Raw genomic sequence first — 18840 nt, forward strand, 5'->3', positions numbered from 1 at the left:
ACTAAAATTTTAAAAATAGGTGTGCAAAAGAAGGTAAAAAGTAACTTAAAAACTAATTAATTAATTTATGGATATGTAAGTTATAAAATTATTAGTTACATAGTTTACATAAATCTTTTAGAAAATAATGTAATGAGCTTAAAATAATATTTCACAAAAATAATATCATTTTGGTAAATTAAAAGGTTTTGAAGTAGATAATTAATTATTATATTTAGTTTATTATTATAATTAAACAAATCCCAGCTATTATTGAAAATTACAAAATTTCAAAATGGTAAAATTTTAAAATGACAAATTTTTAAAGTGGTAAAATTTTAAATTAACACAATTTTTTTAGCTAAACTAAATATTTAAAAAACGATTGGATTTAGAAAATTTCATATGAAGGTAAAAAATTACTTGAAAATTAATTTATGTAAATGTAAATATTAAAATAAATTCAAAAGCAAGAAATGGATGATTGATTGATTAATTGTTAAGAAAAAATTTAGAAAATTATGTTTGTGTGGAGCTTAAAATAGGTTCTATTCTATTAAATTTACTCAGTCAAGCAAAAAAATTTTAACAATTTAATATTTATCATTAGTAAAGAAAACATAAATTCTAGATAAACTGTGATTGATTGATTGATTTGACTATAAATTAGAAATAGTTTGATTAATAAGATAATTAAAGAGAGATATATATATCGATTACTATATAAGAACATGAATAACAATAATAATAACAATTATTATAATAATAATAGTATGAACTAAGGAAATAGCAAAATTTAAGTCGTTTTAAGAAAACGGCCTCTTTTATAAAAAGAAATAGAAAAAGGTAATGGAGCAGAAGTAGTAGAAGTAGTAAATAGATAATAAATTAATTTGCTTGATCCTGACGAAATAAATCATAGATATAATCTTCACTATAATGTCAACAAGAATAGGTTTAAAGAGACACACTTTACATTTGACAGTGTGTTTGATGAAAATTCAAACAATTTCCAAATTTACTAAGAAGTAGGAGAGCAGTATTTAAATGATATATTAGAAGGGTTTAATACAACCATTTTTGCATATGGTGCTACTGGAGCAGGAAAAACATACACGTGATTTTTTATTAATATTTTAAAACAAAAATATTACTCATGAAATTAAAACAATGATATATATGACGATGCATTTTGAATAGGAAAATAAAAACTAGATTTTGCATTGATTTTAAAATATTTTAATGAAAGCTTGTTAGCTAGCTTGTATTCAAAAAATTGATTTGTTTTATATATAAATAAATAGAATGGTAGGATCAAAAGATATGCCTGGTTTGATGAATATCATGCTTGATGGATTGTTTTAAAAAGTAAAATAAAAAGAGGTAACCCATGATGTTACTGTAAGGATAGCATATATGGAAATTTATAATGAAAATCTTAAAGATTTAATTTCATCAGACTAAAAGAATCTTGATTTGAGAGAAGACCCAAAGTCAGACGTCACCTTAATACATGTATGTGTTTAAAAGAAGATTTTTTGATTGCTTAATTATCAATTGTTAATTTACTTTATGAGGGTACATTATTTTATTATTAAATCAGGATAAATAGATAATCATAAATAAATTAATTAACTAATAAATAAATTCACAAATATTGCTTATTAATTAACACTTTCAGTGAATTATCTTTCAAAACCAGTGTTTTCCAATCCTAATTTTCTCCTCCATTCAAAATAAAAATCAAAAAAATATTGATTGATTAATAGATAGATAGATCATATATGTTAAGCCAAATTCAATATTTCTTAGTTCATATTATTTCTTCTTAAATAAAAAACAAGTATTTTAAATTATTAATTTTAATTTTAAAAGGGCTTAACGGAGGTAGAGGTTACTGATCCCTAATCTATTGCTAATATTCTGAAAATAGGAGCTAAGAATAGATCAAAAGATTCTACAATATCTAATGAAGCATCAAGTAGATCTCATGCAATATTATAAATCTCTATAGAATCAGCAGACAGGGCAGAGGGTCTAGAAAAAGAAATCATAGTCTCGAAATTATCTTTAGTTGATTTAGCAGGATCAGAAAGAGCTTGGTCTAATAAAAGCAAAGTTTCAAAGCTCGAAGGAGCAAAAATAAATCAATCTTTATTAACTTTAGGCAACTGCATTTAGGCTCTTAGTGAGTAAAGTGAAAAAGGTCCTTCAAAAAATAATTTTATTCCTTACCGTGGGTCAAAGTTAACAAGACTATTAAAAGTAATTAATTAATTGATATTTTAAATTAATTTTATAGTAATTAAATTAATCACTTTTATCTTCATAAAACAAACTCTAAAATAAAAATAAAATGGAAAATAAAAATAGAAATCGGAAAAAACTAAATACCTAAATGTATATTAAAAGTTACGAAATTAGAGAAACAAATTCATAGATAGTTAATTATTGGTTGAATTTATTTTTAAAGATTAATTAAATTAAAAAAATAAATAAAATAAAATATTAATTAAAAAATATCAAAATTAACTTCTATAATTTTTGTTTAATAACAATTAAATTTAATTAATTTTTATAAATTAATTAATTATTTATTTATTTATGAATTAATTTCATCAAAATTAGCAATCAGAATTTCATTTTATTTCAAATAAAAAATACTTTTCTTTATAATCAAAAATAAAAAACTTAAAAGGTTGTTTAAGTTTCAATTATTAGAACTGTATCATACTTTTAAAATCTTTTTTTTCTACAATGAGATTAGAACAATAGTAATAAATTTTACATAGAATCAAAAAAAGAAAAATAATAAAAAAACTTCAAAAAATAAATTTTCAAATTAGTTATTGGGCATAATTTTCTAATTAGCACTTTCTTTAGCTTTTGAGACTTTGGATCACTAGAAAAAGAATTTACAAATAATTACTTTAACAAGTTGAGAAAATTGTAAATGAACCAATAATAATCTACATAATTTTCAAATTTAGTAAGAATGGGAGATGTGCAAATTAATATTTGATCGAAATTGAAATAATCACATTATCGAAATATTTAAGGAATTTGCATTTAATAAATTAGTAACATCAAACAAATTTGAATTTTTAGTATGTTTTACCCCAATTTACTCGAAATTAATTTAATTACATTCAATCTGATAAAGATTTACATTTAATTGATTAATTATCTTTACACCTTAACTTATTAATTTATAGGATTCATTAGGTGGAAATTGCAGAACTGTGATGATTGCTAATATTTCTGGTAGCATTTTAAGTTTCGAAGATACATATAATACGCTTTAGTATGCAAGTAGAGCTAAAAATATTTAAGTACATGTTCATAAAAATGTTATACAGTCAAGCAATCATGTTTCAAACTATGCAGCTATTATCGAAAAGCTTAATAGAGAAAATGAAAACTTAAGAAACATTCTTAATAGTGAAAATGGAAGATTTCCTCCAATTAATGGAAACTCTCCAATGCACATGAATAACCAATTAGATCCATAGTTATCTCAGTAATTAGAATAGTTAGAATAGCTTGTAAAAGTCCACTTTGATGAAGAGTAAGGATGCTTTAGGACTATATAAGAAAGCTAAATGAAGTAAGAAAAGATATATAAAATGAATCTTAAACTTTAGTAAGAACTTCAGAAAGGTTCTGCTAACAATCAGTAAGCATAGCATTTTAGGGAACAGCTTTAAATTAATAATTAAGGCATGTAAAATATATAACAGACTATTTAGGAAATGAATTAAAGATTTCGATCACTCTAAGAAGGAAGAAAGATGATTATACAAAAAGTTAAGGGAGCGCAACTACCTCCAAAAATGATAACATATTTACAAAATCTGGTGGCTGTAAGTTTACTTTAATTTATCATTATCTCTTTATTTAATTAATAAAATAATGCCACTAATAAAAAAATAAATAAATTTTAACCACATACCAAATGCTTTTAATTAAATCTTTACTCATTAATTAATAAATTAAAGGTTAACGAAGCTGCTATTAGTAATCTAGAAAAAGAGCTTACTTATAAGCAAAATGAAGATAAAATTAGAGAAAAAGAAATCGAGATAGCAGAGCTGTCGGACCAACTTCAGTTGAGAGATCGAATCCTCATCCAATAAAAGAATGTTTTAGAGTAAAATGAAATAGCTCCACATTATTCCAAGTTTGCAAATATAAAAGATACAAACATAATCATTTCATCTATATCTCCAGCTTATACCTAAAATCATTCAATTAATATTAATCACAATGGAGGTGGCTACGGCAATAATTATAATAATCTAAACATATCTATGCATTCTATAGACTAAGATAGCATACCTTCTATGACAAAAATTAATAATAACAATAGGTATTCTAATCCAAGATAATCAGCTGATAGAGTTGGTAGACCAGTTGCAAAGAACATTTTAAGTATTTAAGATATATAAAATTTGGTCAAACCAAAAAGTAAAGGGAAAAAGAGATTCATACCTTCTGCAAGAGTTTAATCCTAAGTTAATTTATCAGCTAAAAATCCTACTAATTTTACTAATAGTCCATCTGGTAGCAACTCAAGTCATAAAAGGCCACTTTACCCTTACTTAAATGCAAAAAAATAAAGAGTTTAGAAAATGTAAGGTGACCCTCTTCATTCTCATACTCCTTAATACTAAAAGTAAAAGAAAAATATGTAATCTTCTATGATGGAAGAGTAATCTACAGCAAATATTTCTTATTCTGATACAAATTTATCTCCTAATTCTAAGAATCCATATTCAAGTTATAATTATCAAAATTATCTTGTAAATAAATACACAAATCATATTTACAGTATACAAAATTTAGAATCGCTTGATAACTCTTAGCGAAAAAGCTCAAATAATACTCCTAGCATTAAAAATAAGGGAGGAATTAATAAAGTACAATCGTAAAGAAATATGCCAACCTTCTAGCAGCGCAAGAACATTGTTGAGTATGATGTTCACTAAAGCCCCTATGTTAAATCTTTTAAAAATGCAGAAGAAGCGGCAGCTTCTAGAAAAAATAAGTTAATGCAATTAAATCTCAATTTAGACCACTTGAAAGAACTATATACAAAGAGATAAAATAATTAATGATTGAATGAATAAATAAATGAATGAATCAATGAATGAAAAAAGAAAAGAAATAAATATTTATTAGCACAAAATTATTCAAGCTTCTTACTTACTTACTAATATTCTTCTTTATTTGAAATATAATAAATTGACTTTAAATCTTTAATTAAATATATAAAAATAGATTTTCATAATTATTACTGAAAATATTATAAAAAATATCTATCTATCTATCTCTCTCTCTCTATTAATCTTTTTCTCTATAAAATATTTATAAAATATTTGATAAAAATAAATAAATCAATACACTAAAAAACTTACAATCTTATTTACAAAGTAATTTGTATTTGTTTTTCTTGCCTTATGAATTTTTTTCATGTATATAAAATATTTTTATTATACAAGACTAAAACAATAAAAGAATTTTTAAATTTAAAGTATATCTATTTGAGTCAGTGGCAAATTAATTTCAGCTTTAAAAAAATGAGCTTTATTTAAAAATTATTAGCTTGAATTAAGCTATATTTCTTCTTTAAAGATTTAAATGACTACATTTTTAATTATAAAGGGTATATTCCTTATTTGAAAAGCTAAAAAAAATACTATCTTATAGATCTGTATTATCTATATTTTATTTAATTAATAAATTTAACTAAAGTTATTCATAAAATTAATTTGAAGATGATTTCTTTTCAAAAATGCTTCTTTTATTTTGCGAATAATTAAGCATATAATAATTGAGAGTAAAATCAAACTATTTTCATCTTTTAAATACATTTTTATTCATATCTTTCAAATTTGTTTACAACTGCTTTGGATATTAAAAATCAGAATCAAATTATTTTTATCCCACAAAATCTAAATACGAACTATTATTTTTGAGCAATATTCTACACAATTTATTTAATACGATTAATTATACTATTCATTACTATTTGCTCAAAAATTAGTTCTTCTCTTCTTCACTCTTCTTCCTTTTTCTTTTTATAAATTCATTTTTTATTAATTTTAATAAGTGATTAATAGATTTAGAAATGTGTGTGTAACATCTCATTTAAATTTAATCTTAATTCTTGTGTAATTCATTTTTAAGCTCTTTGTTCTAATTCATTTTTTGTTTCCTTAATTTCGAACCTAATTCAAAAGAGATATATCCTTAGTTTAAATAATTTATTTTAGCAAATTTACACTTTAATAATTAAAGTTAAGGCAAGCGCGCTGCTATTTTTCAACTTACAAACCTCACAATGAATAATTTTTAAAAATTTTTAAAGTAATTCTAAATTATGGTTCCAAACTCTCATATATCTAGATAGATTATTTTTTAATATACTTTAAAAAACAAATCTTAAAAGCTATTTTTTTTTCTAAAAATTTAGTTTATTTTTTTATTAACATATTTATTTATGTTAATGAGGTGTTAAAAAATTGGTGTTAATTTATTAGAAACTATAATACATAAATAAATTTAACATTCTTCAATTAATAATCATTGATTGAGTAAGAAAGGGTTTTATCTAAAATTATGATGTCTTCTCTTTGATGTTTTTGTTTTTTATGGATTTTACATTATTAAATACTAAAGAAATATAATTAATTTAGATTAAATTAAAAATTTTGTATTTTTTGGGATATTTTAGTTATGCTAAAATTTAATTTAATTATAATTATTTAGTTTTTTGATGAATCTGTGGTGTGAAACGGGAAATATTCTTACTTTGCGCAAAAGTCTAAATTCAGAAAAAGATGTTAATATTGTCTTGTAACTTATAAAATATAAATTTATAATTTATTTGATTCACTTGTTTTAATTTCGAATATTTTTATTATTTTAACAAAATCAAATCCATACATTTTATCTATCAATTTTTCAAATGTGCTTTTGTCAACTCTAAAGTGGGGAATTCGGTAAAGTCATAAAACAATATTTAATAAAAATTAAAACTTTGATACTGAAAATTAGATTAATAACTTTAGGTTAGTATTATCTATCATTCTTTAATTAGATACGAAAGTTATATATTTTTGTTAAATACCAGAATTCGAATGGTGTATATAAATATGTAGATAGTATTTCAAATAAAAAAATGTGCAGTTAATATTGATATTAATATTTAATATAAATAAATTCATTTATTAATTAAAAAAATTTTACCAATAAAGTATTTAGAAATAAATGATACCTGTTTACCCTCAAAATGTTAACTTCTAGATGGTTCCTATGAACTAATAGATGTACCCATAGATTCCTACTTCTTAAGCTAACTCCCAGGAAAGAGAAGTTGAAAACTCAGCATCACTTTTAATGAGAGGATCTTAGAATTTGAGTGTCGAAAGAGATGAGCAATGCTTCTAATGCTATTGGGATTTCAGAGATATTAAATATAGATCTCAATAATTAGGTGAACATAAAGTAAGACGTTTCTAGCCTAACTATTTTAACGCATGCTTTTGCTGGCCATGCAAAATATGCTGCTGCACATTCAATATTCCCCCATTTATCTCTAATGATATTATATTCTAAGAAGGAGTATAAATCAAATTTGCTAACAAATACCACGGTTCAGTTTTTGCAAAAGGTATTTGTATAGGTACTTATGAACTTTAGGAACCTGGCTAATGCTGTGCTTTGCTTATTTGTTCTTAACCTAAAGTTGTAATTACAAAGGCTGTTACTAATGAATAAATCACTTTAAGACCAAACGACAGTATCTGCACAGGATTTATTGAAAGATTTTTTGGTTGTTTCATTAAAGCTAAAGAAATGTACGTTGAAAAGAATGGATAAACCTTGAATGGTACTTACTCAAGAAGCTGTTTCAGAGCTCTTTTTAACTATTTTATCTGCAACTTCCACTTGTACGATAAATTAGACTTAGACTTCTAAACTTTCATAAAGAGCGATGCTGACAAAATACTTATATATGGTGCTTTCTTATTGCTTTAAGAAAATACAAACTGCTTCAGAGGTTGTTTCTGCTGAAAATATATATTAATACTGTTTATATTAAATTTATAAAATCCATTATATTATTATATTAGATTCGTTAACTATATCACAATTAATAATTTGATATCTAAAATATATTTCCAATTTATATCACTAGCAAATACTTAGATTGAATAATTTTACTAATTAAAATTTATTACTTATTTATTTAATATCTATCATTTATTGATCAAATATTAAACACAAAAATAAATCAAAACTAAAAAATCCAATTATTAAAAGAATAAACTATTGAAAGATAATCTTTTTTTTTTCTCTCCCTAAAACTCTAAAACATAACGTATCTTAAATTTTATCTAAGTACTCACAAAATAAATTATAAATAATATCATTGATAAAAAAAAAAAATTAGAAATTGCTTAATCCTAATCTTTACTTTATTGCAAATCATTTTTATTTCAAATTTAAAAATTAATTCTTCATTTTATTTATGTAAAAAAATTATTTTTAATTTTAATAATTAAATTTCGATAAAAGTAGTCTAAATATTACTAGTTTGATAACGAACCGAACTTAGCTCAGTTGGAAGAGCATCGGACTGTAAAGTTTGTAGTCATCCGGTGGTCCCCGGTTCGAACCCGGGAGTTCGGATTTTTTTTAAATTTATTTTTATATGCAAATAAATTGAAAATATTAAAAATTAAAGAAAATTAAATTCTTTTCATGATACTTATTTATTATTTCTACAAATTAATAAAATCTATTTTAAAATGCTTTTGATGATTGAGTAAAAACTAAAAATTAGTTTTTATTAAATATTTAGTGGGGTAGTCACAAAAATTTATTCTAAGAATTATTTTAAATCATTAAATTTATTGATTAAAATTCTTAATTATATATTCATATTTTATTTTATCATTGAGCTGATCACATCACATCTCATATATTCTGAAGGCTTCTGATTAGTTTTTACCCCATCAAACAAACCTGCAAACATAAAAGAACAGAAACACATATGCATGAAATTTTAGGAAAAAATGTAACACAAAATAAAAGATACAATATTTAATTACTCAAAAATATAATGAAAATATTGTTTTTAATTATTTAAAGCTTTTACTAATTTGAATCCTTAAAAGAAATATGCGATTTTGAAATGTATTTTTTTGAATATTTAAATTAAATTAAAAAAGATAGAAGAAAAATTAGTTACTTTCTTTCTCTGACAAGCAATTCCTCCATTATATTTGATATATTCTCATAATATGTAATTTAATCAAAGTAAGTATTTAAATAAAATATTCAGTCCTATTTAAGGTTTAAATATTTAATAATGATTTTATAATTCTATTTATTTATTGTATTTTCTAAATTAGTTTCAAGATAATGTAAATTCATGGATAGGACACTAATTTTTTCTATTTTAAAGATAGCAGGAATATAGATAGTTTGTGTAATTATAGTAATAGTTTTTCAATATTTCATCATAATCTATCAGTAAATTTTAAGTTGTAATGACAAATCTTGATTTTGAAATTTTCTGATCTGATATGATTGATTGACTTTTTTTCTACTTTAAAACAAATGAATTAGACGACATAAACAATTTGGAAAGTATTAAGAAAATATAAATAAAAAATTATTATATTTATTGAAAAGTTTGTAGGATTTTTATTATATCATTTTTTGAATGTGCAAAAGTAAATATTTAAAAGCTTTTTTTAGCAAGTAGTTAAATTTCAAAAGTATTTTTAGTTAATTTAGCTTTTTACTTTAAAATTAAATAAATCAGCCTAGATAAATATAAAAATTTCGGAATTTTTCATCATTTTCTGAGAAAAAAATTATAGAAAGTTTGATTTTGAATTCTCCTAAGCTAGTTAATTTTTAATACAAAAAGTGTAAATTATAGAAGAAATTTATATTATAATGTTTAGATAATTAATTTCTTTAAAGTAATTTAGATAATTAAACGGTAGTAAGTACATAATTAATTAGAAATATTGCACAAAAGTTGAAAGAATTCTTCAAAAACATAAATTTATTAAAATTTACAAATATGAATAAGTTATAAGTGTATTTTTCATTTATTTTAGTAATTATTAGGTCCTATGAATTTTTGGTAACCTTTAGCCATTTAAACTAATTTATGGTATGGTAGAGAAGATAAGTAGAAATAAATATTTGTTTTGAGACATAAAGAAAGGAAGTTTTTTTAAGAGTTTTGCATTCTTGTTATTTGTTAAGATTAAGAAAATTTATTAAGGAGAAGAGGAAGCAGGCAAGCAAGCAAAAATAAGTAAGCAAGTAAGGAAGTGAATGGTAATTTAAATTAAGTGCTTAGATTTATATTTTTTTAATTAACATAATTAATTTCCTGTGAGAATCTATTAACATAACAGAAAATTAAGTTAGTGGTTATTAAAACAAGTAAATTTCCAGCACATATTTTACTTATTTATTTATTTACTTGCTTCCAAAAAAAGATATTTTCAGTTTTTTAATTATTTATCTGGTTTTTTATTTAAGAAGATCAATTAAAAGCAAATTACAAGCTTGAATACATTCTTGGACTTACACCATAATATTGAGATTCGTTTCTCTCTGGAATTTCAAAAAGCTCATATATATTCTCACTACATTATTGAGAGAGCTACTTGTAGTATTGTTTTTCAATAATAGCCTGTATTTTCTCTTCAAATTTAATTTGATCCATAACCTTGTCAAGCTTACTAGATTGAGCTAGTCTCTCATAACTTTTTTACTTCTATTATTATAAGCATTTTTTTTGTTCTTAGCTAGATAGGTTATTGTATTGGTTTTATTATTCCATTTAGTTCATACATTAATATTTTTCTTATTCTACTTCTGCTTGTATGCATTCGAGCCTGCTCATTCTTCCAGAAGCAGAGCCACTGTTAGAAAGAATATTTAAAGTACTAATTTAATGGTCATCTTCATCTCCAAATACTAAATCATCATCGCAAAAAGTATTATCATCCATTTTTGAGTCTCTTAATGACATCATACTCTCAAGAAAGACTTTGCTTTAGATTTCAACAAGAGAGGGTTTTGATTAAGGAGAGTTAGAATTAGAAGACATAGATTTAATATATTTATTTGTTTATTAAGAGTGTTTTTGATTTAGATTTTGATTTATTTATTTGTTTGTTTATGTTTTGATTTTTTTTTAATTTAATGAATTATAATTTCAATCAACTATTATTTTCAAGCTTTTAATTAATTTTGAATATAGATTTATAGCTTTACTTTTCAAAGTTAATCAAAAATCTGGATAAATCTAAATATTTTTAGTGATATATTTTCTTTTATTCAAGTGGTAAGCTTGAGTTTTTTAAATTAAAAATTTTAATTATTCTATGTTACTTATCTTTGCAAGAGTCAAACAACTCCAACAAGAATGTTTTAAATTTAGCCTTTAGTTCTTAAATAAGCAATTCTAGATTTTAATATTATGCATTTTCATAATAAAAAATAATGATAGTGTTGTTAATATATATATTTCATATATAAAATTTATACTTTACAATTTAGAGCCAGCTAGTTAGTATATTAGACAAAGCAAATAAGCGATTAAAGATCCTATCAATAAATTGAGGCTGATAAAGATTTAAATTAATTAACTCTTATCAAACTCAATACAAGCATGAAAGATAAAATATCACTTATTCACCTCATTTAATGAGAAGTCAAATTCTTCTTTATATTTTTAAGGATTTTACTCAATCAAAAGTAAATAGTTTTTGAACTACCTCTCATTTATGTAAAGCGCTTAAAAAGATTTTTGTATTTAAGCAAGTATCATTTAAGAAAAAAGATATATTTATCAAAGCGATTGAAATAAAAGCAAAAACACTAAATAAAAGCTAGTAAAAAGAAGAATCTTAATTATTCCCTCTTATATTCTACTTTGTAAGATTAACATTGACTTTGTGAATGAAGTTGAAAAAAATAACTTAACATTTATTTTAATTGATAAAAGCTTATAATTATTATAAAATATATAAGTACTATCACAATTTCGATATTGCGTAATTATTGATAATAGAATAGAAATTAAAAGAAGTTTTATGTTAATTTATATAAGCAATAAAGTTTTAAAATACGATTTGATTGAAAGCTTTTCTATCAATCAAGAAACTTAAATAATATAAAAATAAATAACCAGTAGCATTCTTTTTATAGGATAGGAAAGCAAAAAAAAGACATAATTTGGAAGTACAAGCTGCTTATAATTTGAAATTATACTTTGCATTTGTTAACTAAATAAAATATGGATGGATTCTATCTAATCTAATAATTTAATGCAATATCGCTTTAATCAAATTTTAGATTTTAAATGATATTATTTGATTCAGTAAGAGTGTTTGTTACTTTGTTATCCTTTATTCTTGAAAATTTATTTAATTTGAAATTAAATCTCGAAATCTATAAGCAAGTGAGTAGCTATTATATGCATTTTATAATTTACAGAGTCTAATTAAAAAAATTATCAAAAAAGCGAACTATTTTACGAATATTACAAAGAAAACAATTTTTAAATATAAATAAAATACAAAAATTTAATTTAATTTACATTTAATTCCATTTTACTTTACATTTTAAATATTTTTATTACATTATTTTTATTTTATAATTACAAAATTGAAAAATTTTTAGAGGTTGTGTGTGTTTACATATTATTAACAATTGCTGTAACTCTCGATTCAATAATCCTGCTTCTTTACTGGTTTTAGTTTTTTTGTAAGCTAGCATTAAATTAAACTGTATTTTTTGAAGCAGTCTATTGGCCATAAAGTTTAAATTTTTATTAGAATTGTGATTTATTGATTGAATTATTTTCTTTTTCATTCTTCTTTTTTTTATTTCTTGTCCTCTTAACTTAGCTTTTTATCTTCCAAGTTAAAGCCTTTTTCATCTTTAGAAAGATTTCTTTCATCTGCATTTGACTTTTTTTCAAGTTTAGGGGATAAGCTACTTTCTTATTTAATGGTTTAATTAACTAATTTCTAGGTTTTCTAATCTTAGATTTATTTATTCTTTCTTTAATTCTACTCTTCAAAATGCTGTTGTATTTTATTAGGATTCAATAAGCGATAATAATCGCTTGGAATGTTATATATGAAATTAAATAAATAATAGTAGATGTTTTCCACTATAGACCTTTTTGGATACACCTATTTACGAATCTCTTCAAAAAGTTGGTCACTCGCTTAAATCTTATCACCTGCATATAGTGTTAAAAGAGTAGTGCACTTAGATATTTCTTCACTTAGAGTTATTGGGCAGTCAAAAATTTTCAAAGAACCTTCCCATAAGACAACTTACAAATGCTAATAAAAATCTTCAGTAATTTATTTTTGCAATTTCTCATTTTTAGTCCACTGTTTAGTAAAATCTACTTAATCCTTACTCAAACCTAAATTTTTTCTTAGACTGTATTCACAAACACTTAGCGAAATTTGTTTGTTAAAATTTCTCCTTACTTTAAGCGCTTATTTACCATCCTAATAAATAGCTAGAACTAATTTAAAAATAAAATTGTAAATTAATTTTCTTTATCACATAAAAAAATTAATTTGAAATATTCCCAATTTATGATTTAATAAATTAGATTTTTGTGTATGACTTTATTAAATTTACAAAATAAAAACAGAATAGAGAAATTATTCTAAAAGCCCTTAATACATATCAAAATACTTAGTAAAATAAGTGAAGTTATTTAAAATCTAGCTGCAAGAATTTTAATAATCAAACTATAGAGCCAGTAAATTACTATTAATAAAAATTAATTTGCCCTATTATTTATAACGCCTTTTTAAGTTATGGATTGGGTTTAATGCGTATATAGTCTTTTAAGAAATCATCCTTTATAACAATGTTTATTTTTTAAAATTTTAAATCTGATTAGTAACAATAAATTATTGAATTTTGAATCAGTAATTAAATTGTAAATCAAAATGAATGCAGTGTTCTAACAGTAAAAAAATTATCATATTTAATTTTAGCAAATTCTTGATTTGTATAAAAAACCAGAAATTAATACTAGATTTGCAATCCATATCATGAATTGAATAAAGATTATAAAAATATTTAATTATAATTTGATGTTTTACCTACAACTATCAGGAAGAGTCTGATTGGAAGAGCATGAATGATAATACAAAGCAAAAACAAGAAAATAATTAAATATGTTGTCACTACTGGGTCTTTCCAAGTAAATATATTTTTTATTTTCTCGCAGAAGTTGCATATAGTGGTAAGGTACCTGTGAATTTAAGTGAACTTTTTTTTCAAATTTTAGTATTTTTAGAATATTGAAGTAGACTCATCGTCATTATCTTCAACTACTATCTTTTAAATATTGATTTTATCAAAGCTATTTCTCATTTGCTCATACAATTCTTCATCATCTGTGAGAAATGATGGCTCTGCAAAAAACAAATTTTTTTAATCAAGAAGTTAGTCTTTGAAGAAGACATCCAACTTTTATCTGATGTCCTTTTAAAATGATAAACAAAGTAGAGCAATAAGCATGAATATATGTGTGAAAATTCTACTAGGGTCACAGCAAATCACATATAGAAGGATAATAGCAAAAAATAGGTTACTTAATTTAGGGTATTTAAAGTAAAAAAGGTCTTCCATAATTTAAAAGAACTTTGAAATATATCCAATAATTCTCCTAAATCTGTAAAAACTGACAATAAATAAATCTATGCTTGACATTTTTTTTTCTCCCTCTTCATAACCTTGAGGATTCTTAGCGAAAATGCTAAACCTATTCGTATCATTTCTTACACTTATTTTTAATGGTACTTTCTTCTTTTGGTTGTTCTAATTATCATCCACAAGCTCAATATCTAGAATCATTCCCTAATTTATAAATATATAAATATTCACTATTTCTTTTACTAAAGATAAAATATCAATAAGGCCTATAAAAAAATTAAGCTCATATAATTTAAAATTAATTTACTGACACGATTAATTAAAGTTACTTTCAAAATTAATTTAAATTGTAACATAAATTGCCAAATACAAGAATACTCAATTATTCATTCAAAAATGTTTAAAAAAATGATTGAATATCAAAATTTAATGTTTTAAATTCTGTCTCAATCATAAAAACTTATATTTATTAATATTTTTATTATCCATATTTAAAAATTATTAAAAATTTCTTTAAGGACTGAATGATTGATTGATTAATGGATTAATTTTTTTATAATTAATTCGTGTTTGTAATTTTAAAAAATTGTAAGTAAAAATTTTAGGATAAATAAAAAGTCTTTTTATTTTCTTATGAGTAAGCTAATAAATATATATTTTTTGAAAATATTAAAGCATATTACTTCTATGACATATCCTGCATTCAAGCTAATCATGTCAATGTAATTAAATTTAGCTCTACCAATCAAATTTTCTTTAAGCTTTTTTCTAAGCCAAGAATCATTTACCAAATGATAAAATTCTATGTAAATAGTCTCATAAGGATTGCTGATAGGGCTATATTGATAAAAAGTTTGTTAGAATTAAATTTAAGAAATGACATTTAAATAACTTACAATGAAAACTCTTATTTTATGAAAATACCATTCTAAGTATGAATATGAATTGAAGACTCAAATGTAAAGTGATGTGTTTTCAATTTAATAAGGACAGGTTCACCGTTAGGAATTCCAATATTTAAGCATCTATTTACTAAATTTAAATTAAATTTAAATAAAATTTTTTTATAAATTAAATATTCACCTAGCATCACAACTTTTCCAATTGGAGTAAACGAGTTTGATGAATCAAACTTTGTAGATTTACCATATTCTTCTATCTGATTTATCAAATTATTCATTTTTCTCTGACTGGTTGTTTAGATTTAAATTGGTTTATAATCATGTTGATGATACATTTCTATAAAATTTTCTTCTGTTTCACTCTTCTTTATTATCATTTCATGTATGCAAATTAATTTGCTGAAATTGCTGTCCTAAATATTTTCAATAAATGTTTGGATATCAAATAAGCATAATTTATTAATTTATTTATTGAAATTTTAACTTTTTTCAAGACAAAATAAAATTTGTTTGAAATTAAAAAATTGTTGCTAAAAAAATTAATAAATAAATAAATAATTAACTTGTAAAAGGTTCATTAATTTTAGTCAAAGATTAAAAATATTGATTGACTAAATGAAAGAAAATTTAATGAAATTTAATACATAAATTTTAGAGTAGAGGAGCATATCATGGCCTTTAAATTTGACAAAATAAGTATCGAATTTATCTTTGTAATAAAATTTAAATTGCATTTTGAAATTGAAATTGGATATTTTTTCTTCTTCAGATTCAACTTCATCTATTTTAGTTATTTATTCTTATTCTTTTTCTTTACATTTTGAATTGAATAATTTGCTTCCTAAGTCTTCACTATCTAATCTTTTTCTTACTGGAGTTTCAACAATCATATCATCATTAGAACAAATAGACATCTTATAGATTGCATCTCTCCTTTGAAATGTGTACTCTGGTTCTACTTAATAATTTTCTTAAGTATTTATATCATTTGGTGTTAAATTTTAAGTTTCATTCTAAATAGTAGTTTCTTTAGTTGTTCCTAATTCGCCTGTACTGCCAAGTTTAGAAACGATTTCGTTTTAGATTGAATTGTTGTTGTTTTGTTAAATTGGTGATTGGGTAAAACCTCCACTCATACTTCCTGAAATACCTTTCATATCATTAAATGATGCGCTATCTTCAGAAATAGCCTCTTCAGTTTAAGAAATTAGAGATGGACTTACTAAGCCTGCTTCTGAATTATCTAGAGTAAAAGACTTTTTAATCCTTCTTTTCTTTCCTTTATTCTTTACTTAAAAGTTTAATTAAATTTTATAACTTTTGTGAGCACATAAAGAAATATTACTATCCTCAAGAAGAAAAACAAATAATGATTGTATGAAATCTAGTCTCTTTTCAGGATACATTACTGCATATTTTAAGATTGTGTCAAACACTTCTTAAAAAGATTTTTTTCTTGTTTAACTTTTATTGAAAACTTAAAGTTTAGATGGCAGCTCAGGAAACTTAAAGTTATGATATTTCATCTCCAACTATAAAAAATAAAATAAAATTCAAATTTATTGCTTATAAAATATTTTAGAAGTGATAATGCTAATGAATTCTTCATTTTTCGCTAAAATTTAACTATCTGCTGCTTTTTTTGATATTTTAGATCATTCCTAATTTAAAAAAAATAATCAATTACCACTTAATACAGAGCTTCGAATTCACTATATCTTTTATAAACTGTTATTTTTTCTACTTCTCCTAGTTAAATATCTATCGGATAGTAGGTCTAAATTGATTTATGCAAAAAAATTTGATTAAATTACCATATTAGAATAGTGTTTTGTAAAATTTATTATTGATAAGCATAATATTTATGAAATTAGTTAATTAATTAATTAATTAATTACGACAGATGAGAGTATTTTTCTCTCTGGTTCTTAAACAACAATCTGTATACTTGAAGCATCAATACTAAGAGCTTGTTCAATTGTTTCTTAAACTTCGTCTTGATTCATGAGAATTTAATTTTTGCTTCTATTCAAAATGAAAAACGAACTTCGCTTAAAGTTTAGCTAATTATTATTTTTTGCTTGTTTAATTGTTAACCTTCTGCTATTGAGTTTTACAAAAATTTAAAGTTCTATCAAATACTAACACAAATAGCTTTATTAATATTTTTTTTCTGATAAAAAAATTACAAAATTTTTTGCAAACTATTAGATTAAGAATTAAAAATGCTTACTATTTTAATTACCTTTTAAATACCTTTAACTTTTTATATAATTCCAGTCTTAGTCTCTTTATAAACCGGTCTCCATTCTTCTTTTATCATAAGATAATATCCTAATCAGCAAAAAACACACTTATTTAGATAGATTATTAATCACCATTACTTAATCTTAAATATTATAGATACCTTCATGTTATAATTTATCAGAATTTCACAATTTACACTTTTTTTAACAAAACTTCTACATTTTCCAAATTTATTGTAAGTTCCTTTCATTTCTCTTATTTAAAATTCATTTTAAATCTAAATTTTTTAGAAAATTTGCTAACAAATGAGAAAAATTTTAATTAAATATTAATTCTAATTCAAATCAGATATAATTAAATCATTTACTTTTTTTTTCTTCTCTCTTTAATAAAAAAATTAAACGTTAAAAATTAAAATTGTATTAATTAAAATATTTATAAATTCGTTTACAAATTATATATTTTTATTAAATTATATCATAATAGCTACTTTTAGTTTAGAAGTTATATCGAATTAACATATTTTTACTTATAAAAGATGACTTTTTTAATTCTTTGAATTAAATTTTTAAAATTGTTAAAATATTCAAAAATTTAATTGATTTTAATAAATTAATAGACAAAGGAAAATGAAAAAGAAAAGAAAAGTAAAAAATAAAATAATAAGAATCCATTAAATTAAATATCCATTAATTATGATTTTCTATATAAACATTAAATAAATATTGAAAATATTAAAAAAAATACATTACTTGTTAAACGTTATGTAAGAATATTCTTAAATGTTATTAATTTATTTTTATTATTCTTTTTTTCAATATTATAAACAAAAATTATAAAATAGAAAAGCTTTACATGAAAGAAAATAATTAAAGTTGATAGAAATTTCTAAGAATGTAATCTTGCAATATTTAAAATTAAAAGTTAAAAAGGAATTAATTAATTATTTTAAATAAAGATTTATGTACTAAAA

General features: G+C 22.4%; 5 protein-coding genes across 5 annotated transcripts; 2 read left to right on the forward strand and 3 right to left on the reverse strand. All coding sequences in view use genetic code 6, as the record gives it.

Moving 5' to 3' along the window:
* Positions 1 to 710: 710 nt before the first annotated feature.
* TTHERM_00283030 (kinesin motor catalytic domain protein) lies at positions 711 to 5096 on the forward strand (the record flags this gene model as incomplete). The annotated part of the gene is made up of 5 exons (XM_001018160.2): positions 711 to 1096; positions 1284 to 1494; positions 1855 to 2244; positions 3195 to 3842; positions 3978 to 5096. The coding sequence occupies 5 exons, from the start codon at positions 711 to 713 to the stop codon at positions 5094 to 5096; spliced, it is 2754 nt and encodes a 917-aa protein (XP_001018160.2).
* Positions 5097 to 6000: 904 nt separating this feature from the next.
* On the reverse strand, positions 6001 to 6186 carry TTHERM_00283040 (hypothetical protein; the record flags this gene model as incomplete). Its single annotated transcript, XM_001018161.1, has 1 exon — positions 6001 to 6186. One exon carries the CDS (start codon positions 6184 to 6186, stop codon positions 6001 to 6003), a length of 186 nt encoding a protein of 61 aa, XP_001018161.1.
* Positions 6187 to 7251: 1065 nt separating this feature from the next.
* TTHERM_00283050 (hypothetical protein) lies at positions 7252 to 8058 on the forward strand (the record flags this gene model as incomplete). The annotated part of the gene is made up of 1 exon (XM_001018162.1): positions 7252 to 8058. The coding sequence occupies one exon, from the start codon at positions 7252 to 7254 to the stop codon at positions 8056 to 8058; it is 807 nt and encodes a 268-aa protein (XP_001018162.1).
* A 2500-nt stretch (positions 8059 to 10558) lies between these two features.
* On the reverse strand, positions 10559 to 11128 carry TTHERM_00283070 (hypothetical protein; the record flags this gene model as incomplete). Its single annotated transcript, XM_001018163.2, has 1 exon — positions 10559 to 11128. The coding sequence occupies one exon, from the start codon at positions 11126 to 11128 to the stop codon at positions 10559 to 10561; it is 570 nt and encodes a 189-aa protein (XP_001018163.2).
* Positions 11129 to 12893: 1765 nt separating this feature from the next.
* On the reverse strand, positions 12894 to 17626 carry TTHERM_00283080 (PX domain protein; the record flags this gene model as incomplete). Its single annotated transcript, XM_001018164.2, has 9 exons — positions 12894 to 13570; positions 14163 to 14922; positions 15402 to 15555; positions 15615 to 15750; positions 15802 to 16033; positions 16265 to 16911; positions 16966 to 17152; positions 17308 to 17397; positions 17519 to 17626. 9 exons carry the CDS (start codon positions 17624 to 17626, stop codon positions 12894 to 12896), a joined length of 2991 nt encoding a protein of 996 aa, XP_001018164.2.
* Positions 17627 to 18840: the final 1214 nt, after the last annotated feature.

Source organism: Tetrahymena thermophila (assembly GCF_000189635.1).
Source record: "Tetrahymena thermophila SB210 genomic scaffold scf_8254600, whole genome shotgun sequence".
NCBI lineage: Eukaryota > Ciliophora > Oligohymenophorea > Hymenostomatida > Tetrahymenidae > Tetrahymena > Tetrahymena thermophila.